This window comes from Aethalodelphis obliquidens, unplaced genomic scaffold (genome assembly GCF_003676395.1).
Source record: "Aethalodelphis obliquidens isolate GAN/ISIS:26980383/991018 unplaced genomic scaffold, ASM367639v1 scaffold25, whole genome shotgun sequence".
Classification (NCBI taxonomy): Eukaryota; Metazoa; Chordata; class Mammalia; order Artiodactyla; family Delphinidae; genus Aethalodelphis; species Aethalodelphis obliquidens.
This window is the reverse complement of record NW_020837969.1, coordinates 12,535,189-12,557,790: the sequence shown is the minus strand read 5'-3', so window position 1 is coordinate 12,557,790 and position 22,602 is coordinate 12,535,189. Positions and strand designations below refer to the sequence as shown.

Genomic DNA, 22,602 nt, shown 5'->3' with positions numbered 1-22,602 from the left:
TCAGGTGTACAGCAAAGTGATTCAGATATATATAGAGAGAGATAGAGATAGATGGATAAATAGATAGATTATATATGGTTCTTTTCCGTTATAGGCTATTACAAGGTATTGAATACAGTTCCCTGTGCCATACAGTAGGTCCTTGTTGTTTTTTATATAAGTAGTGTGTATATGTTAATCCCAAACTCCTAATTTATCCCTCTCCAGCCACTTTCCCTTCGGTAACCATAAGTTTGTTTTCTGTCTGTGAGTCTATTTCTGTCTTTTAAATAAGTTCATTTGTATCATTTTTTTAAATCCCATGTATAAGTGAGATCATATGATATTTGTCTTTGTCTGACTTAAAATATTATTTTTTTAAACTTTTGTGGGGTTAATTTTTCACACGTGTAAAACGGGCGAGTGATAGTTGTATTCCCACACAAGTTGGTTGAAAGAACCAAGAAGGATGAAAACAGAAAGGCTATCTTAAAAGGCTGGAGCCTCGTGTGTATTATGTTAGCGCTAATCGGGCGGGGACTGGCTCTCTCGTTCCCTCCCTGCAGCACTTCTGCTATGATTTTGAACCGTGTCTTATAGGGCAGACAAGCAGATGATTAAATTCAGAACTGGGGAAGAAGGCTTTCTCCTATAACTTGTAGTTGAAAACACCTCTTTGCCAGACAGCTGGTGTAAGAGGGTCCCCCTCTGGGCGCCGTCCTGACTGCCTGTCTTCCCACAGGAGCGCGAGCTGCAGGACGACCTCAACGTCATCATCTTCTCAGATCACGGGATGACTGACATTTTCTGGATGGACAAAGTGATTGAGCTGGATAAGTACATCAGCCTCCATGACCTGCAGCAGGTGAAGGACCGAGGGCCGGTTGTGAGCCTGTGGCCGGCGCCCGGGAAGCATTCTGAGGCAAGACGGGGGGGAAGGGTGGTGGGGGGGAGGGGGGGGGGGGGGACGGGGGCAGAGCACACCCTCAGAGGCCATGACTCTGCGCTGAGTCTGTGTGTAGCTTTAAGGCGGAGGCACAGGGCAGCCTCGGGAGCCGGGACTCCGGTGGCAGATGACCCACCTGACCCCTTCCTCGCCGAGTGACCTCGGTCCAGTGCTTCATCCTCCCGTGTCTTCTATTCTCTGAAGCGGGCACTGAACGAAACGAGACGAGGGTGTGCAGTGCCCAGCACGTGGCGCGGGGCCGGTTCGTTCTTGGCCAAAATGCAGCACTTCTTCTGTGCAGCTGGGGACAGCGGAAGCCTGCACAGAAGGCCCTTCTCTGGAGGAAAGCCGCCAGTCTGACCTGTTCTCAGCAGGGACTGGAGAGAAGAAGGCGACGGACGAGCACAGGTTGAGGCCGCGTGTGCCGTGGGTCGGCCCCTTAGCCCGGAGCCACGCGGCCGGCCGGGGTTCAGACCCCCGCACTCAGCAGCCGAGCAGCTCCCTAAGCGGCCCTCCTGCCACCTCTCCACTGCGTGTGCTGACTGACGACACTGTAGCTGCCCTCCTGGGCGGCCGTGAAGCACGGGAAGCAGCTGGGCCCGATGCAGGGACGATGTGTGTGTCGCCTACGGCGATTACCACCATCCGAGGGGGCGTCCCCACGAGGCCGTGGCGGAGTTCCCACGGCGTGCAGATGACGTGGGGCAGGGCTCCCGGGGACTTGGCACGCTCGATGACAAGGCCCCTGCTTACCCCTCCCTCCAAACAATCTTTCCCTCCGAGTGGCGGGTAAACCACGCTTTGAAGGTGAAGGAGCGAGTGACCCCGCCGGCTGACTGCTTTGGCCCGTGTGGCCTGGGCGTCTCCCAGCACAGGCTCTGGGCCTCTCTCCCCTGGGGGAGGCCTCCACCGCTGCCAGGGGTGGCGCATCGGCAGGGAGATGGGAATCAGCCTCGGCTGGGCCGGCTGCCTGCCCTGCTTCCCCACGGCAGGTGTAGGCTGGGGTCCGGCCCTTTTGGCCCAGACAGAGACCTTCCTCCCAGCCCTGACCGCTCCCTCCCACATGAGAGTCCGAGATCTGTGTGTCTGGGGTTGAGGAACTCGGTGCCCGCAGTGCGGCTTCTCCCCAGCCTCGTCCCTTTCCCCCGACGGGTGCCCCCTTTTCTCAGGCTCCACGGTCAGCAAGTGGAGGTGCTGAATATGTTTGCACAGGCTTCTCGTGAACTCCTTAAATATGAAACTGGGAAGAATATTTTACACGTTGGCAGGTCCCACAGTAAATGACTTCTTGCAAAGAAGTTCTGTTTTCCTGGCAAGGAACGTCATCTGTTATCTCCTATCTGGCACCTAGGGACATGCCGTCTCCAGGATGCTAGAGCATCAACAGCTCACGAGCTGGGAAGAGCTTCTTTCTTCCAATGTGGTGTGTACATCAGGCAGTGCAAGCTGCCTAAAGCAGTTGGTAGATTATTCAGAACTGGGGCTATGTTTGGGTGACACTTTGTCACATGACGGACACAACAGTTTGTGAGGCCCGTTATGTGTCATCAGAGTTTTCACTTATGCAAAATCTTTCTGGTGATGCCCCCTACTTTTCTTAAGAATTATGGATTTTCTTAAGTAGGAAATCATAACTCCTGGGGCCAGTAGAAACTCTCTACTAAACAGCGTAAAGACTAATTATTTTCCAGAGTTGAATCGATAAACTCAATTTTATATTCAGTTCTACCCAGGAATATATGCCAGCTTTGGCTAAGGGCCAACAAATCAACACCAGCCGGTTGATTTTAATTCTAGCCATAAAGATTTAAGCTGCTGCTAAATATTGGAAAGAGGTACAGGGTTTACATCTTCATCGGAAAATTAGCAGTGTAATTAATGGCAAACAGTCACTAGTATTTTAAAATCAGGCGTAGGGCTTCCCTGGTGGCGCAGCGGTTAAGAATCCGCCTGCCAACGCAGGGGACACGGGTTCGAGCCCTGGTCTGGGAAGATCCCACGTGCCGCGGAGCAACTAAGCCTGTGGGCCACAACTACTGAGCCTGCGCTCTGGAGCGTGCCAGCCACAACTACTGAAGCCTGCGTGCCACAACTACTGAGCCCGCGCGCCTGGAGCCCGTGCTCCGCGACAAGAGAAGCCACTGCAACAAAGAATAGCTCCCTCTCGCCGCAACTAGAGAAAAGCCCACGCCCAGCAACAAAGACCCAACGCAGCCAAAAATAAATAAAAATAAAATAAATAAATTTATTTAAAAAAATCAGGTGCAGATAGGACATGCTGTAGGTCTAGTCAAAGAATAAATGCTTTTCTTTGATCTTGGTGGTGTTTAACATCAGGCAGACCAACTTCTCATTCACCTTTTTATTTTACTGTAGTATTTTTGACATAAATAAGTTTTTATAAAGTCCTTCCTCTCCTCCAGGTCCAATAAATATTCACATACATTTAAGAGAGAGAATGCAAAACTGGTCATTCTTGGTTATCTTTGCAGATATATAACAAATTGAGAACAGTGGAGCACATGACTGTCTACAAGAAGGAGGCCATCCCGAGCAGGTTCTACTACAAGAAGGGGAAATTTGTCTCTCCTTTGACCTTAGTGGCCGATGAAGGATGGTTCATAACTGAGGTAAATATAAAACATATGACAAGATATTCATTATACAAATTCTATCAAAAGGCCAAAGGTAAACAATTATTTACCTTTTCCACCTGAAAAATTTCGTTTTTGCTTACGTCTCATTTGTTGTATTATTTCCTTCTTTAGAGAATCCAAAGGCTTGGTCAGGTGACTCTGTAGACGCAAACTGGAGACTCCGACCCAGAGCCATGGTTTAGACTTCATGGCTCCAGACTTGCTGTATTTTAACAAATGGGCCTTAACTCAATTACCCAGGCTTACAGTGTAACCTATTCAGTTTAAAGTGGAACAGTTGCTGTGAACCAAAGCAATTGCTTTAGGGCAGCGAAAAGCCAGGAGAGGCTCGGCTTTGCTTTCACCTTAAAGGGAGATGATTGGCAGACAAAAGTCCACAGGTCCAGGTCTCTGGTTTGCCAACTTGATTTTACAGAGCTTATCTTGCATTTTGGGCCCAAACCCTAATTGCCTGGTGCCCGGGTGATTTCAGCAGCTTCCTCCTTGCCCACCTGGACTCCAAGCTCACTAGGCCCTCGCATCAGCTTCTGATTACCCGGCCAGCTGGTAAGGCACCCCACAGGGGAATCCGCAGTCACGTCCTGTTTAGAGTCAGTTCCCAGACAGGGCCTGGATCACCGTCAGTGTGAGTATGAAGCTGGGTTACAAACTGACCAGACTACAGGCTAAAAGAGAGTAGCAGGTGTTGGTACATGAGAGTTGTTGGTTGAGGCCAACAAAGTACAGTCAGATTCGAGGTTGCGCATCTGTAGATTCAACCAACTCTGATCAGAAATATTCAGGGGAAAAAAATCCAGAAATTTCCAAAAAGCAAAACTTGAATATGCTGGATGTTGGCAACCATTTACATCACATTTTCATTGTATTTACAACTATTTACAAAGCATTTCATTGTATTAGGTGTCATAAGTAATCCAGAGATGATTTAAAATATACAGGAGGATGTGTGTAGTTATATGCAAATACTGTGCTGTTTTGTATAAGGGACTTGCGCATCTACAGATTTTGGTATCCGAGGGGATCCTGGAAACAATCCCCTGTGGATACCGAGGGACGGCTGTATAAGGCCTAAGAGTGGTATTTAATCTGCCAGAGTGAGGGCAGGTGGCGATCGGCAGAAATACCGATCAGGCAAAATGAGTGGACATCTAGCGACCCAGGTGTGGAAAACGGGGATTCCCTGACGTAAACTTCAGTCGTTCGGGAGGACTGAGCTGTTCCTGTGGGCTCTCAGACCAGAGAAGCAGCTGGTCGCTGAGGAAACAAAGCAGAACTGGTCAGAAATGTCAGCTGCGCTGTCCGCGGCCAAGCTGGGTCCTCATCAGCAGACTTCGGCTTCCTATGCCATGTGATTTTGGAAGTTTCCAAGAAGGTCCCTCTGCCCCCTAGCGCTCTCTCCTCTAAGCGCACTAACGCTTCTGGTCACTTTATCACACGCCGTTTGAAGTTCACCAGGAGTGAGGTTATTCTAGGCTCACAGCATTTTCATCTCCAGTGGTTTTCTTAGGACTTTGCACTGAACACACGTGCAGTCAGGTGGGCCACCTGACTGGGTGCCTCTTCAATTTTATTCCATAAAGCCAACTTCCCAAGCCGTACAAAAGGGCTTACATTTTGCAACTTGTTCCATTTAGAATATTCTGGTAAAATTGTTTTAAGTTTTTAAAAGCAAATCGATGCTGAGGGTTAATCCACAGTTAACTGTCACTCATTTCTCTGTAGGACTATGTACCTCTATTGTTTACTTTCTCACATTTAGCTGAAATCAGCCACATTGAGAGGCTGGTCCATGGCAGGGAGGGAGATTATAAGAGTACAGAGGTGATTTGAGATAATTTATGGAAAAACTGGCTTACATAGGGAGAGTGGCAAAGCCAGAGGGTGTCATGAAGACAGTGGACAACTCACGAGGAGCCATCTCAATTCCTCCAGGAGGGGTGGACAGTCACCAGGGAAGTTGCTCCAGCCGTCAGTGCTGTCAGAGAAGGTTCAGTCTGGAAGTATCTGAACTGTCAATACAGTATCTTGGCATTAGCACATCTAGCAAGACGATGCACGTTTTCCCAATGAGTGATTAAAACACAGTGATGGGGAAACTTGGGGTATCAGTCAAGATGCTCTTGGTTATAAGTCATACACCACTTGAATAAATGGGTTAAATAATAAAGATTCATTATCCCACATAACTAGAAGTTTAGAGGTAAGAAGTTCCAGGGTGGTTCATCCAGCAACTCGATATCAAGGCCCCGAGTCAGTTCTTCTGCAGTTCTTTTGGCTTTCCCTTCAGAGCACAAGATAACTGCTGTAGCTCCAAGCATCCCATCCTTCGGTTCATCCCAAAGCAGGAAGGCAGGGATGTGGCTTCTTCTTGTACATCTCATACTTTTATTAGGGAGCAAAATATATATCCCACCTTGAATTAAGTGTCTCCTGCTTACTGTTTCTGCACTGTGGACGTTATCCCAATTTTACTGAGTTAAGTGAGGCTCAGAGTTTTAAATGTCTTGACTAAGGTCCCAGACAAAGAATTACAACCCAGATGTAACCGTTAAGCACGAAGTCCATCCAGTTCTCCAAAGAGCCTTCAAATCTTCCACTAAAATGTTCAAGGTATTTCTGATTTCGTGGATTGGAATTATGGACTCACCCTTCTGATTCCTAGTGGGGTCTGGAGATGAGTCTCAGCTCCTCCACAGAAGTTCTGACGTTGGCATTCATTTTTTTCTTGCTTTTGTCACAAGGCAAAAAAACTCTTCCTAACCAGCCCTCTCCTTTCCTCTCACCAACATGGGAGGTTTGCACATACTTGAACCAGAATTTTCTTATTTGTGAAAATGATTTTTCTAATGCAAGACTCAAGCGTCGGGTGTCAAGTGGTTGGATCCCAACGTACTTCATGCTCTCCTGACCTGCTCTCCACACCTGTACTCAGTGGGTTCTGGTACCATCAATAGCCCAATAAACCGTCAGTAGAACCCAGAGTGCCTTCTCCTTCCTGACTCCCGCCTGTTTTTTAAGCCCAACTCAAATACCATCTCTTCCATGAAATACCCAGCTCTTCCCTAATTTCCTCCATCTTGGAATCTCACAAAACCCTGAATCACTCCCCAGGTGCTGCACTTGTCTGTCTGCTTTTGAACTCTTCCTTCCTGGGGTGGAAGCTCCCTGAGGGCAGGTCTGTGGCATCTTGACCTTCGTTTTCCTCTGTGGAGCCTAGTACACGGCAGAAACTCGGTACATGTTTGTGATATATGAATTAAGAGATGAATTCATAAATATTGAGACAGTTGGTTCTTGATTACTCGTTGACAGGTTGTTTATTTTGTAGGTTAGTAAATCAATGACCAAGTAGACAGAGAGGAAAGCTGAGTCAGGCCTTTAACTTTGGCTAATTATTGGTAGCCCTAGAAGAGATTTCAACAGGTAAAAAGGTGTTGAAACCACTAATGGCAATTGTCCTAGCTTCCGTTAGCCCACAGCTGGAGCCCAAGGGCGGGCGGATACTTCAGCTCTCCCCAGGCCCTACTCAGCTCCAGGGGCTAATTCCTGCGGCCTCTCCTGAACAGTGTCCACTTCATGCCACTGTGCTCAAAAAGTCAGCCAGTTGCAGCCGGAAGCTGGTGAAAGACCGTGAGACAGGGCGCTTCATCGTTGATCTTCTGGGCTCTCGTCTGAGTGGAGGGAAATGCGGCAAATTCAGGCCCAAGCTTCCAAGGGAGGCCCGAATTTGTCTCCAGAGGAAAGATTTACTTTGAAAATTGGCAAAGGATATGAAATGCCGGGCTCAATTCTAAGGCCTGGGGTTGAATGGCAGTTAGGCCCGAACCCAAAATATTTGGGGAAATCAAGACAAGCTGGAGAATGTGGCTTCTGAGTTTTAGTGGCAGCTGGAGCGGTTTCGTCCAGGCGCAAGTAATGGAGCTTCAGGAAGCTGGTGTTGGGGGCTGGAAGCTGCTTGCTTCCTGGGGGTGACTAGGGTCATTGGTATGCACTGTCGGAGAGCACACGGACGCCCTCCTCACTGTTGTCACGCTTCAGTAAACATGGTCCGGGGGAGAAAAGAATAAAAGAAAGCCCATCGGGCTTCCCTGGTGGCGCAGTGGTTGAGAGTCCGCCTGCCGATGCAGGGGACACGGGTTCGTGCCCCGGTCCGGGAGGATCCCACACGCCACGGAGCGGCTGGCCTGTGAGCCATGGCCGCTGAGCCTGTGCGTCCGGAGCCTGTGCTCCGCAACGGGAGAGGCCACCACAGTGAGAGGCCCGCGTACCGCAAAAAAAAAAGGAAAAAAAAAAAAAAGGAAAGCCCATCCGCTCAGTGCTCCCCTCCAACACCTCCCTCCACTCCAAGGGATTCTGCTGCCCTTGGTCCCTGCTGATTTTGCTGCCTGGCATTTTCCATTTCCAGAATTAGGCTGCGTGTGGCAGCAGGCTTGCCAGGGTCAGACCGGGGCCTGAGGCCTGAGCAATTAAATTCCGTTCTAGAAAGAGGCAGCCTTCTAAGACGGAGAAAGAGAAACTGTTGGGGGACAAGTCTTTGCAGTGGCGCATGGCAGACACACATCTGAAGGTTCATGACCACCATTCCTGGGGGGCTCCAAGGAGTCATCCCCACAGGAAGCCTCTCGGGAGGAGGGTTTAAAATGACGATGCCACAAAACCAGAGACACGGTGCTTTGTAATAGACGCCTAGCTCGACCTTAACCCTAGCAGCAAAAGCCCAGAGCCTGGCGGACTGCGCTCCCTCCCACAAGAGTTCTAATCGAAGCCACTTCTGATACATCACTGGGTGCCTTTTCCAGGCTGAGATGATGTGCGTTTATTGCAACGTGGAGGGCGTGGGAAGTCGCTATTATAACCCTGTCCTAGGGGAATAACGTAGATTTCATTTGTATTAGGCGCCTCACACACCTTAGACAGGTGTTCACATTTTATTTATTGATTTTAATCGGACCAGATTTCAACTTCGTTCCCCAGTGCCCTAGAGGTGGGGTGAGAGGCCTCATCAAGAGAGGAGGAGGGGGCCCTCGGGTCCCTGACCCTACTCCTCGACAGGAAGTAGTCTTTTAGTGGCTGACACGAGGGGTGATGGTCAAAATGTTTAACCAACTGTGAACCTGGCGCTGGCCAATGAGCCTCGATGGCAGGTGGGAAAAGCCGGTCGGCCGCCCAGGTTCCTCTTTGGAAAGCAGCCTGTGTGAGCGATTCCATGCTGGCCTCTGCGCCTGCCGCGGGGAGGCCCTGTGCTGTCTCTGGCAGGGAGGCCCTGCGCTGCTCTGTGGGACCCCACGAAGGGGCCTGAGGCACAGCCTCTGACCTCAGCGTGGTAACCCAGCATAACGCGAAGCGTTCTCAGGAAACGACGGATACTCACTGAACACGGCACGGGACAGACGCCAGGTGAATGACTGCCAGCGGTTTCCAGGCCAGACGATGCATCCCAGTCACCTGGGGGACAATGATTAAATAGACAAGAGTTCCTGCCTTACGGACCTGCTGAATCCAAATACCCAAATTGGGAGCCGGGCTAAGCTCAGGGCACTGTGTGCACAGCCAGGCTTGGGATCCAGCAGTGTAGACGGTGAGTTTCAAGGGGGAAGACTGGAGAGCAGGTCACCCAGATGGAGCAGGGGGACCCAGACAAGACCCCGAACGGTGCCTCTGGCCTGGGAGGGAACCCACGAAGAACGGATTACCACCTCCTTGGCTGCCCCAAGAGAAGTCACTTTGGGTGCAAGGCAAGACCGGGAGTCTAGATGTTTTCCTGGAGCTGGAAGACATTTCCTGCGCCCTCAGGAGTATTCTTCTCTGTGGCTTAGTAACCATTTTCTGATCTACGCCGAGGGGAAATCGGAAGGAGGCGGTGAGAAATATACGTGCTAATATATTCCCCAAATGCAACAGTACAAAGCAAGTAAATGACCAGACATTTTATCGAAGCAAGTGCCTTGGCCACGTGCAGACAGACAGTAATGACTACAGACTGTTCAGGCCACCCTCTGCTTCTTCCCAGCCTTCCAACCCCGCTTCCACCCCGATCCTCATTCCCAGCGCCACCCCCATTTCTGACTGTGCTACCGGGACATTGCAGCTCAGCAGCAGAAAGGAATCCAAAAATGGCAAGTCAAAGAGACAGGTCCAGGCAGTGGTTGAACCAACTTCATTAACTGGTTTGCTGATTTGGGGGTAAACAGTGAATGCTACTTTTTTTTTTTTTTTTAATGCCAAGGATGAATGAGACAAAGATCTAGTCTAGAAACCACAAGTCTTATCTCCTAAGCAATCTGGCTTCCCCAGTTCAGCAGGCTTCTGGTAGCCATTTCATGGTGAGCTGGTAGTGGAGTGAGGCATTAAAATACAACGCAGGCACCAAATAAAAGAACCCGAGTCTATAAACGTAATAACAACCATTCCTCACAGTGTTCCTCCTGTGAACTCTTTCTGGGTCCTTCTTGTTGGAAATGGCGAACTAGTTTAGGGGCTCATGAAGGGGGGCGTCCCGGCACTGCTGTCCACCCCTGTACAGAGGAGAGGTCCCGGAAGGTACTGGAAGGTGCTGAACAAATGGACTTGGTGAGGATTTTATTTGAATTGACAAGAGAGTGTTCATTACAGAGCGACCAACTTGCCCCGGTTCGCCTAGGCCTGTCCTGGTTTTAAAACAGGAAGTTTTGCATCCCTGGACCCCCTCAGTCCCTGACAAACCGGGACAGTCGGTCACCCTGTCGGACTGGCACAGCCTCGGGTAGACACCGCCTCACTCCTCCTGACAGCCTCGCGGTGCTTTCTTCTCACACTGTCCCCACGTGCGGTCACTACACAAGGTCCCCTGGCCTCGCAGGGCCTCCTCTGTGTCAGCCCTTCCGCCACTCAGAGCTCCCTGGGGGCCGCTACTGCGGAGCCGCAGGGCTGCCTGCGCTCTGCGCTAGAGCCTTCTGGTGGCCTCCTCACTCTCTCTCTCTCTCATACACACAGACACACACACACACACACACACAGACTCATGCTCACACACACAGACACACAGAGACTCACGCTCACACACACAGAGACGCTCACACAGACTCATGCTCACACACACGCTCACACAGACTCACGCTCACACACTCACGCTCACACACAGACCCCTCTACCCTTGCTCTCCTGCAGGGTTTGGGCACCTCCCGGGATGTCACTAGGCAGTGCTGTGTGGCAGCCCCTGGGCCTGGTAGGGTCTGGAGGGGTGAGGCTCAGCCAGTAGCTTGAGGACCCCCTGCCTGGGGACTGAGGTCTGGGGCGCTTCACCCGCAGGGCTGCCCCTGTGTGGTATGTGTCACACGGCTGCACAGGCCTGCGCTGGGATGCTATTGTGGGGATACAGAGCCCAGTGAAATGGTGAAAGCCACCGGGAGAGGACGAGGAAGGAAATCATCCCTGCACCTTCTTGAGGTTAATTACATAATGTCATTAGGTTATGTCATGTAATCCGTTCAATCACTTCGCTTCTCACATAACCAGCCAGTTTACTATTACTTTTTAAAATCAGTAAGAATAGTTGTTTCACTGGAGCAACCTGTCGTGTTAATAAGAACTGGTGGATTGACCTGTGATCAGACCGATCCCCAGTTACCTTCAGGGCTGAGATTTTTTGTTGCTGTATGTTTGTAGTTGTGGAATTAAGCTGGAATTTTAAAATCAGGCAATCAGTCCTCATCTCTCTTCCACCTGTCCCTTGGTCATGGGAACCCATATGTCCCATGGGGTTCATGATTAGTGACATCACCAGTGATACGTTCTACCTAGTTCTTCAGGAATCACTGAAGACTGGGGCGGGGGGAGCAGCGTGTGATATTAGCGAACGAAGCTAAATTGGGATGTGTTGTGAGCTCACCACAGACAAAGAACAAGAAACAGTGTAAGTCAGAAATGCAGTACGTTAATAAATATATTCCCATTGAAAACTACAAGCTACAGCTGGAGAAGGCGGGATAGGGGATGATTGCAGTTGAGCAAACAGAGAGTCAATGAAACAGTGTGACTTGGAAGGCGGTGATGCCAGGGAGCGATTTGTGGGGCGAGACTGGATGGGTGTGCAAGGCGATGGGACAGCTAAACAAGCAAAGGAGGGCGCGGCCCCGCCGCGCAGGACGCGAGCGCCTCGCCCCGCAGCCAGTGGCGTCTGCTGACCGTCCCCAGCCCTTTATCGAGCACCTACTGCGTTTCGGGCTTAGCGCACAGCCGGGTTATCCTCCAGAGTCTCTGTGAGGCAGGTAGTATCACATCCAGCAAGGAAGCTGCAGCTCGGAGAAGTCACGCAGCTTGCCCAGGATCACAGAGCTGGAAGGTGGCAAACTGGAATTCAACCCACATCCTATTCCAAAATCTCATCTCCACACTCTGTAACTGGCCACGACTCAGTGAGTGAAGAGGCAAGGGACAGGGACAGCCCACTGTCCTGTGCTGGCAGGAGCCCTGCAGCGACCTCTGGCTATGGGGTCCTGGAAGGCACATGAAGACCAGGAGACTGTCGACCTGGGTTCCAATCCCAGCCCTGCCTCTCAACAGCTGTGTGACTTTAAGAGTGTCACTTAACCTCTCTGTGCCAAGGTAGGAAAAATAATACCATCCACAGTGGGAGGTGGTGATGATTAAGCGCACGTTGGGGGAGGCTCTTGGTGAACCGAACAGCACACAAAATACACGTGTTGTTATGAGTCTTGTGAGCCAACCTGTAAATCCCTGGTCCTTGAGCTCTTCTGCTTCCAGGAGGTGGTCAGTTCTACCTCCTGCATTTGGAAAACTTGTCATATTAAACCCTGTGCTGAGCAAGATGATTAGAATATCGGAAATGAAGGCTTAGTCCGCCAAGAAGGGCTCGGGTTGTGTCCAACTGGCTGCAGCCTCCTTAGGATTTGCAAAACCTTCTTTAAGCTTGTTGTCTCTCGAGTAAGCAGCTGCAGTCTAAGAAAATTTAGTTTTGCAGGAAAGAAGGGTGACAGGGCAGTGACAGTTCTGGAAGCCATCCTCAGTGAAGAATGGTCGAAGAAAGTGAAGATACCAAGGCCTGGAGCAGAGGAACACGGGTGCTATCTTCAAATGTTGACTAAATGGGGAGGAGGGGACTAATACATTTCGAGTCACCCCCCGGGGTGGAGCTGGAAGAAAGGAGGACGGGTGGTTCCTGCAGTGGGCGCCCCTGGGATTGTGGGAAGCCGGCTGCCTCGGGGCTTCCATGCTGTACTAAAGAAACAAAGTGATTCGATTAGACGCTGTGTTTTCCAGCAATAATTCTTCCATAGCAATTGGGTGTCCTACCATTCGATTCAATTCTGACATCACCCCAAGTTAGAGCAGACACACACTTCAAGGGGTTCCGTCCCACAAGACTGCCTGCACATGTGACTTCTGACCGCAAGTCCTGGGTCCTCAGGATGCCCACTCTTGTGTCCGACTTGGCTACAAATTTGAGGTTCTCACAACCCCCCTTCAGGTTCGATAATTCACTGGGATGAATCACAGCACTCAGAAAGGTGCTATACTTATGATTACAATCTTATTACAAAGGATGCTACTCAGGGACAGGCAAATGGAAGAGACGCACAGGGCAAAGTATGTGGGCGAGTGGTGCAGAGAACCCAGGCCCTCTTTGGGTGCATCACCCTCCCATCACGACAATGTGTTCATTAATCCAGAAGCTCCCTGGACTACGCTGTCCCCGGGGTTTTATCTGGGGTTTCACTGCGATGGCATGGGTCATTAAATCATGGCCACATAGCTGAGCTCAATCTTAGAGGTCAGAGGATGTGGCTGAAAGTTCTAACCCTCTCATCCTGTGGTTGGTTCCTCAGGTGACCAGGTGATCCCGAGGCTATGTAGCTCCCTACCCCAGCGAGTCATCTCATTAGCATAAACTCAGGTATCAGAGCAAGGGGCTCATTTCAAATAACAAAACACGCCCATCACTCAGGAAATTCCAAGGGTCTAGGCATTCTGGGCCAGGGAACCTGGGACAAAGGCCAACTATATTTTTTATTATACCACAGGTAGACTTTCACGTCCCTTCTGTCTCTGACATGCTATACTTAGTGACTCTAAAACTGCTTACGAGGTTCAGTCCAGCCCGACATAAGAAGATACCTTCAGAACTAGAGCTCTTTGGCAATTTAATGGGCGGTCTCCAAAGGTCTGAGCTCCCTGGAGTAGGAAGTGATCCAGCTGAGGTTGGATGACCCTGACTGAGACCGCTGAGCAGGAAGTCCACTGGGTGGCAGTTTGGACCGGATGCTCACTCGTCCGGATGTCTGGACACGGGGCGATGTAAATGTCGTGCTTGATTGCAGAATCGAGAGACGCTTCCATTCTGGATGAACAGCACTGACAAGAGGCAAGGCTGGCAGCGCGGGTGGCACGGATACGACAACGAGCTCAGGGACATGCGGGGCATCTTCCTGGCCTTCGGACCCGGTAGGAAGACACGACCGAATTCTCTTAGTCATTCCTTCCTCAGGAAGCGTCAGCCAGCAGGGGCTGATGGCACTAGTAGAGCTGGAGTGATTTCTTTATGGACCCTCTTTATGAGCAAAGCTGAGCAAACCCAGCCGGTCTCCATGAAGTGTCTTCAGCTGGCTGGCTTTCAAATGCTTCTTGGTTTTGGCAAACGTGGCCAAATACTTTTCCTTGTAAGTTTTAAATCTCGAGCGCAGTGAAAAAAATGTTCCACATGTTTATGATTCATTTTTTTACTTAATTCATCAAAATGTTCTCTCACAGCCATCTGATGTCCAGGAAAGCTTATCAGGCACCAGGTTGCTGACAGCTGCGCGTCCTGGAGTTGACGCGATCGCTTCACAGGGTCTGACTCTTCCACAGTTCCTCCCTGGCTAGAGCACCCACCCCTGTGCAGGTCATTCGGTTTAGGGCCCACCAGAAGCTAGGATGTGCTCAAGGGCAGGCGAGGAAGTGATTCTGTGGCTGACTTTGAGAATAAGCCAGAATGACTCGGGATGTCTTGGATGAAAGCAAATTTACTGTGCCTTCCTTGACCTACGTTCCCAGGGCAGGAAGAGAGGGGAGATGGAGAGAGCCTCTTTGGTTATTTGCTTTAATAAACACAGCACTGTAAATTCACATTTTAGAAAAGTTTATCAAACACTCTAAAGATCATACTACCACCTGAATACCCCCTTAAAAAAACAGAGTAAAAATCAGTCAACAGCCATCAACAATCAGTGGACTGGCTCATGAGCTGCTAACTTTCCTCCTGCTGTCCACACTCCTTATTAAACACAGTAAGCTTACCCCAAGTTCCTTTTTCTGCATGTTGATCAAAATGTTTCAGCCCATGAAAGTCCATGCTTTCCTTTCAAATTATAGGTTAGAGATCACGCCTGGAAGCCCTGCCCTTCTCCTTGATGTAACAGGACAGAGAAATGTGTCAGCCCCCTTCATTCCATCCGCCTCAGGTCACTCTACCTACCACGAGATAGCTGCTGAGAACTGCAAGGTGTCAGCTTCTGCACCCTCCTTGGGCGCCTCTGGGAGCCTGAGCTTAGGGAACATGTCGGTCCAAATCATTGCCCACGTGTCATCCAGGTTCCCGTGTCCTTAAGTAAGCGTCAGCACCAGTGGCAGCAAACATTTATAGAGCACAACTGGGGTCATGACACTGGCCTAAGAGAGAGTTCAGAGGACGCCCCAGCATGACGCCATCACCTGATAACAGTTAACAGGCCCTCCCTGTTATCCAAGCCCCGGGCTAGAGCTGCGCAGCTCAAAAGCCTCACTTATTCAGGATGGAGCCTTGAGGATGTGGAGGTGACAGCTGCTAGATCAGGTTAGAGACGTTCCAGGGCCATGGCCTTCATGTGGGGGAACATTAGCCAGCAGGGCTTTCATTCAAAGACATCGCCTCCTCTTTCCCCAGAAGAGAGGGATCAGATCATGAATGCGAAACAGTTGTCAGTTGGAGTGTTTACGAGTAAGAGTCTCGGGCAGATTTTAAAGCAGAAGCACGTCTAGCGTCAAACCGAAAACTTTAAACAAAGTACCCAAAGCTGCAATAGCTTAAATTCAGTGGGGAGATTTTGTCCATTAGCAAAGGCCTCCCTCATACGTTCCTTTAAAACTAAAAGCCTGAGTCTTTTACAGACAGAAAGACGACCCCTGATGAAACTGGACTGGGCTAATTGCAAAAATGTTTCCAGGCAGACACAGCCTTGAGAGCCTCCCACAAACCATCACGTTTCTGGCTCTAATTCTCATGAAAGATTGAACAGCTTTACGCACTGACTGTTTACTCAGAAGAAAATTTAAGAGCGAGGCCTTTAATAGCTATCTAGCTGCACTTTGAGATAAAGGTACATCCCTCCTGATTAATTGTAGGTACTTCTCGCTCATGGAAGGACGCTGAGCATCGCTGCGGCTGCCCCGATACAGCTTTAGAAGTCATCTGGTCCAGCTAAGAGAAAGGGAAATAATTCTGGAAGATAGCCTCTCTCTGCTTAATCCCAGTTTCTAATTTGAACAACCTAATCTTGCCGTGGAGAACACATTCGAGATAAGACAGCAGGAGTGTGACTCAGCGAGCTGCCAGCGAGCTAGCAAGCCTCACTTGGAAAGCAGCCCAAGGTGTTCAGGCACAGCGGGAGCCTCCAGAACCTTCTCTGTTTAGGAGAAACAGTTTAAATATCCAAAAGATGTAAACCCATGGAAATAACTTGGATTCCCATTCCAGGGTCACACACCATCTTGAGCTAGCAGGGCTTGTCTGGCCTCTCCCAATTGGATCAGGTATTGTTTTGCTGTTCAGGAATTTTCTAGAAGCTCTCATTCCAGTCTGGATCATCTCTGCACTGGGCTCAAAATCCCAGCCCTGTAGACCGGGAAGCTGTGAACCAGATGGAGTGGGAAAGAAACCCCAATTCTCCTTCCTGCTTACATGTACCGGATTTGATTTTGTACTTTCAACATAAAAAGATGATCTTTTCTAACATTTATTTTTTGTCAGTAGAGCTTGATCTCAAATTTTCTTGCCAAATGTTAAAGAAGGAGATGTCTGAAAGGCTGGGGCCGGCTGTCTTGGATATGCTATTGTCTGCCACCCTCCCACGTGACAGGACATGGCCACCAGGTGACGTGGCAGGATGATCTCACATCCAGGTCCACGGCAAGTCAGAGGGAGGGGAGTCGCTCCCACGTCCCTGGGACAGCCTTGCCACTGATTTCTCAGCTGTAGCTGATTCTCCTCTGGGGCAGCGTTACCACCACCCTCTCTAACTGTAGTGTTTTCCTTGATATTGGAAAGGTTGGCATCCAGGGCAGCCTCTACGTTCTCCTTTCCAGGAAGTTCTGGATTTTTTAAAGTGAGTGTTTACCCTGAGGTGATGCTGACTCTTACCCTCCCTGCCCTAAAAGTAAAGTGAACCCTTCAAATAATCTATAGGGTGAATATTCTCAATCCATACTTTCCCTTGCTGGGCATTTATTCTATTACTAAAAACAGCTCCCATTTATTGAGCACATACAGCGTGGCTGGAACTAGGATTTAGGCGCCATCTCCATGCCTGTCCCCTGAGGTTACCCAGCTAGTAAGTGGCCACAGGCTGGTTGTAGAGCCTGTGAACCTCTTTATACTGAATTCAACTTTAATTCTTCAAAATAAGCAAAACCCGTCACTTGGGAAGTTGCCCTGGGTCTAACATACGCTGTGGCAGAGTTTTCAGTGTATAGCTTCCTTCTGTATTTATAATTGCAGGGTTAATACAAGAGTAGAATTTGGTGTGGACACTTCTGGGCTATGTTGCTGTTTGTTTGCTCTTTAAATCAAGTATATGTGATCATTTTAGCAGAGCAATTATAAAGATTATTTTCTAAGATAGAAAACTTGGCTTTACAGCCCCCAAACTACCTGTTTAAAAAAATTTTTTTTTAGAGGGACTAAAATCACACGCATGGGTCTTTATTGATGGATAAAACTCCTTCCTGAATTCAGCTTCTTAAGTTTTGGGTACTTTGTTGGAAGCTCTGGTTGGGAGCTTATGAATATTACTGAAGTCTCATACTCACTCTTTAAACAAACACTTTTCATTCAGCATCTTTTCTGCCTCCTGTGGAGAAAGAGAGGGTCCACTTTGGACTGAAGTTCCTCCTTCAGCACCCTTACTTGCTATGCTGTGAATAGCCAGCCAGGCCTTCGGGGGCCCGTGTCCCCGTGGAGTCTGGCACAGCCTTGGGTAGAGGCACAGCCCTCTCCCTCATGAGCTCCCTTGAGCCTTCACTCAGGTCTCTAACTCCATACCAGTTTCGTTATTTTCCCCACAGCTAAGTTACTTTATCTGCCAGTGAAAGGCTCCCAAGGAATGTGCAGCTGATCTTCCAGACATATTTAGGAGACCGTTGCTATTGCTTGTGAATTAGGCACACTGAGGAAACTGTATAATTTCAGGTTCCATCCAGTCCTGGGACCTCCATGTGGCAGGAAAATGGGACACATTCTTGAACTGGGGAGCACCCAGGCTAACCAGTCCCTGCCAGATAGGTGGCCTGGAAGAAGAGTACGCAGCTGGAGTGGGTTTGGGGAGCCCGGCAGGACAGTCAAACTTCTGTGACCACAGCGGCTCCGCAGGGCTTGCAGAAACGAGCAGCTTCAGATGGCCCTTGGGTCCCCAAGGAAAGCTCTGTTGTCACAAGGGAAGCACAGTTATGCACAGAGAGAGTTTGCTGTCTGATCTGTCTTTCAAAGAAACATCTCCACGAGCCATAGAAAGCAACCTCCTACCATAAGCTAGAACCTTCCAGATCTCCTTCCAGGTCCACAATCCCCTGGCCAGGCCCCGCGGACGAGGTGGATTTTCCAGTCCCAAGCTGCCTGGATGCTGAATGCAACTCCTCCACATCGTGACTCCATGCCTGTCTCTGCCCTGCCCAGGAGTGACCGTGACAACTCGTTTGCTTGCCTTTCCCTTTCAGATTTCAAATCCAACTTCAGAGCCGCTCCCATCAGATCCGTGGATGTCTACAACGTCATGTGCAACGTGGCAGGCATCGCCCCCCTGCCCAACAACGGGTCCTGGTCCCGGGTGACATGCATGCTGAAGGACCCGGCCAGCTCGGCCCTGGCTGCGCGGCCGGGCGCCTGCACGTTGGCCTTGGCGCTGCTGGCACTGCTGTCCTGAACTGCTAGCGCGGTGTGTGCTGTGCCCCACGGGGGAGGCCTGGCCGTCTCCTATTTCACTAATAGCTTCGTCAGTTCAGTCAAGGCCATACAATTGTAAATGTATTAGTCTTGGATGGTTCTATACATAAAAGTCCCTATTTCTTAAAAAAACAAAAACAAAACCACTTTGCTTTTTCCAGAGGTAAGGAAACTCCTAGCTTTTCATTTGTTCAACTATAGGTTATTTTCTCCTTGCGTTCCATGTACTCAGATGAACTAAGCAGGGCCTCCCCCTGTAGTGACCAGACCTTGGGCGGGTATTCCATGGAATCCCGGCCCCTCTCTGGCCTGCTCTGCACAAAGCAGGCCCTTGTCTGTGCCCTGTCTAAACCCGGGAGCCACCCTCAGGGTCTACGGCCACCATCCCATACTGCTCCTTCCGTCTGGGACAAAGGAGGCCCATGTGAAGCAGTAGCTGCTATTTCTAACTCAGCTCGTGGGGTTTCTTCACCTTATACAAAGTCCCAGAAAGGGCATATCTGAGCTTGGCTCACCCAGCAATAAAAACCAATGGGAACTGCAGAATTCATGGAACAAATTGAAAGACATGCGTTCCTTCCCAAAGTCCGAGTGCACGAAAGTTTCTCCCTGCCTGAAGGAGCAGAAGAGTTTCCAATAGATACGGGCTTCTGTGAGCCTCCTTGTAGCGTATCGTGGTGTGAACATGCACACGGCAGGCGCTGGATTGCCTGTGGGAAGGCTCACTCAGAGGCTGCCTCTCTTTGGAAACCCGTACAGAGTGTAGACACTAGCGACCCCTGACATCATCACGGGCGGGGAAAGGGGTGTCTGGCTGATGATGGTGTGGACATACTTAAAGGAATCTCACGTCATTGCTTGAAATGGTGATGCAATTAAGTGTAAGTTTGATGCACCAGTGTCCTGGAGCACTGCTTATTCAACAACCACAGCAAAGTGGACCCCTGAGTGACCCAGAATTCCAAGGAAAATGGTGGGGCACGGGGAATGGCGGCCACATGATGGAGTCAAATCCCAGTCACTAACCACTTAGCCACTGGATTAGGAAACAGTCTGGTCAAAGCGCCGCCTCAGAGACCTTAAGAAACCCCGAAGAAGAGGCACTGAGCCTGAGATGAAATGTTTTTAGTTTAGTCTTCTAAGTTTGCTGTAGGAGCTCTTGTTGCAAAACAAGGGATAACTGCATTTCTATATGATCAGAGTCATATACATATATCATCGCATTAAAAATGAGTTTGCACTAAATGAGGCACATCTGCAAATGAGACTTTTTGTCAGGAAAGGGCAAAAGATCAGGTCTCGTCAGGATGATGAAGCCCTCATGTGTTGTTTACCTTGAAAAATGAAAATGTATGCTCCCCTGATTCAACAAGGTTGGGAACCGTTCCTGGGCCTTGAATCACGAGAGCAAAGGATCACTGCTGAAAAATACCAAATTTACCTTCACAGAAGATTTCTAGGGATTTATCTAATGGGTTTTAAAGTGCCAGCAGACCATCGAATCAACTGGGAGGCAAATCAGCCTTTGTGCCCTGGCCGGAAGCCAATTAGTGCTTTCGGAACATTGGCGCGGGTAGTTGCAATAGGCATCTATTGTTCACAGGTTTCTTTCTCCTTAAAGGACTGGGTTCTAATGAGTCCAGTGCACCCCACTGTGCTCCCTTGTGAAGGAAGGAGACCTAAAAGAAACCCAGTGATCCCACAGGGGTACAAACAGACACACAGCCTCGGATTTGTCCTTCCTGCCCTGTTCTACCAATTTTCCCCCTCCCTCGTCCTTCACATCTTCAAGTTCCATAATAAAATTTCAGATATTCGTCTGACAAAGTATAGTTGCTCAATAAGTAGTCTTGAATAGATAAATGAGAATAAGGTACTTTTGGAATCATGACTATTGGTAAATAATAAAGAAAATTCAGACACTGAATGGAGAAAAAACCTTTTTACCTAAAGCAATGCATATATTTTAGTGGCTTAATTATTTGGCTAGAATTTTTTCTTTTGATGTTTTTTTAAAGGTATGTTATTTTCCCAAGGAAAATTCTACTTCCTCTAAACGCATTTTGTCCCATCGGAACAATACCCGCTAGGACGATACACGCACCTTGTCTCCTGGATTATTTTCCCACTTCATCGCTAATTCCAGGAGGAAGGTAATTGGACTGACCTGCAAATGCTGAAGACAGATGAAAGGAATGATCTTTAAATGAAGGATAAGATGAATGGCTGCTTTCCCTGCCCACAGGCCTAATGGCCAGAACCCAATTCACTTAACTTCTGAAGACTTAAACATGAATAAGAGCAGGTCCAGGGAATTCTTTCTAGCCGTCAAGAGCCCAGACTTGGGCTCAAGTCCCAACTCTCTTTACTTTTAAAGGCTCTTGGAAATCCACAGCAGGTCTGAATTCAGCCACAGACAGCAGTTTGCAAACTTGCTGGGACTGCGAGCGTCATCTGGCCCTCTTCCAGAGACGCAGGTTCAGAGGATCTGGCGTGGACACGACACTTCTAAGTCACGTGACTCTAAGGTCTGGGTTTGCTCTCAGGAGAGACGGGTTCTGATTTTGACCTTGGTAGACCTGAGCCTCCTGACAGCAACTTCGTAATCTGCCAGTTATTTTCAGGAGCCATCAGGCTGGCATTGGCTACTGGTCCCAGCTGGGTCAGATTTCCACCCTTCTTAAGCCAAAGCGGGTCTGTAAGCCCCAGTGACGGAGAGGCTTCTCCACACCCAAGTCCCTGTGAGTGTAAGATCCCCAACGGTGCTACCAGACAAACTCACTGTTCAAGACACACAGCTCTTTTATGAATTTTCTGTGAAAGTGTTTTACGTTTCTGTAAATATCAAGAGATTTCCAAATGTGATAGTGTGTTTAATCTTTGTAAGCAATCTGTGATAGACCAAAGTCAGCTCTTGAAAACTACTTACTAGGAGGACGGGAGATGGTAGCCTTGACAGCCTGGTTATAAAACGTGGGAAACTTGGTCTCAGGTCTCTGCTATGGAAGTTATACTTATGTGTTGCTTTGAAATCATAAAATAGCACCTAGTGCGGTGCCTCAAATGTTTCATGAATGTCCCATAAATATGTGTTGAATGAGAAAAAGAATGAATATCACTTGCTTACACAGCAGATATTCTCTCTCTTTGTCTGCAGTTCCTCCAATTAAACAAACCTTTCCGTTTTGGGTTGTTATTTTTTCTTATCACCCAACTGACAATATAATTATGCTTCATTTCATGGACTAAGCATATTCCATCTCAAGCTTATAAACTTGACAGATGGATGGAAGGAAGGAAGGAAGGAGATTAGATTTTAAATATACTAAGCATATTTACTTTTTAAAAATAAAACAGTTTTATCGAGATTCAGTTCACATGCAATCCTTCCCTTTACAGTATCAATTTAACGGCATCAGTATAGTCACAGAATTGTGCAACCATCACCATAATCAACTTTAGAACATTTTTATCACCCCAAAAAGAGACTCCAGATCCACGAGCATGTTAGCACTCACTCCCCCTTTCCCCCCACCCTGCTCCCAGGCAACCTCTAAGCTGCACTCTATCTCTACAGATTTGCCTATTTGGAATATTTCATGAAAATGCAATAGCCATGATCCCTGTGGTGGGCTGAGTCCAGTCTATGGCCCATGTTACCACTCAAACGTACTCAGTCTCTCCCAGAGCATCCTCATGGCTTCACCCCGGAAACCTGTAACAGCCCACGTGCCCCTTGTCACCAGCATCCCAGCCAGAAGCTCTACGTATCACTGTGCGTTGGCTTCCTGACAGGTCTCCTTGAGATCCTAGGGCTGGCTCCAGCTCGTTCTCCTCTCCTCCATTTGAGG

The 22,602-nt window shown here is 49.1% G+C and overlaps 1 protein-coding gene across 1 annotated transcript in view; it reads left to right on the top strand.

Moving 5' to 3' along the window:
• Positions 1-22,040, top strand: part of ENPP6 (ectonucleotide pyrophosphatase/phosphodiesterase 6) — a 92,183-nt gene extending 70,143 nt beyond the window's left edge. Inside the window, exons 5-8 of the mRNA XM_027122605.1 lie at positions 722-901; positions 3,418-3,555; positions 13,899-14,022; positions 18,526-22,040. Of these exons, the coding sequence (XP_026978406.1) occupies positions 722-901; positions 3,418-3,555; positions 13,899-14,022; positions 18,526-18,731 (648 nt within the window). The 3' untranslated portion in view covers positions 18,732-22,040. The remainder of the gene's footprint in view (positions 1-721; positions 902-3,417; positions 3,556-13,898; positions 14,023-18,525) is intronic.
• Positions 22,041-22,602: the final 562 nt, after the last annotated feature.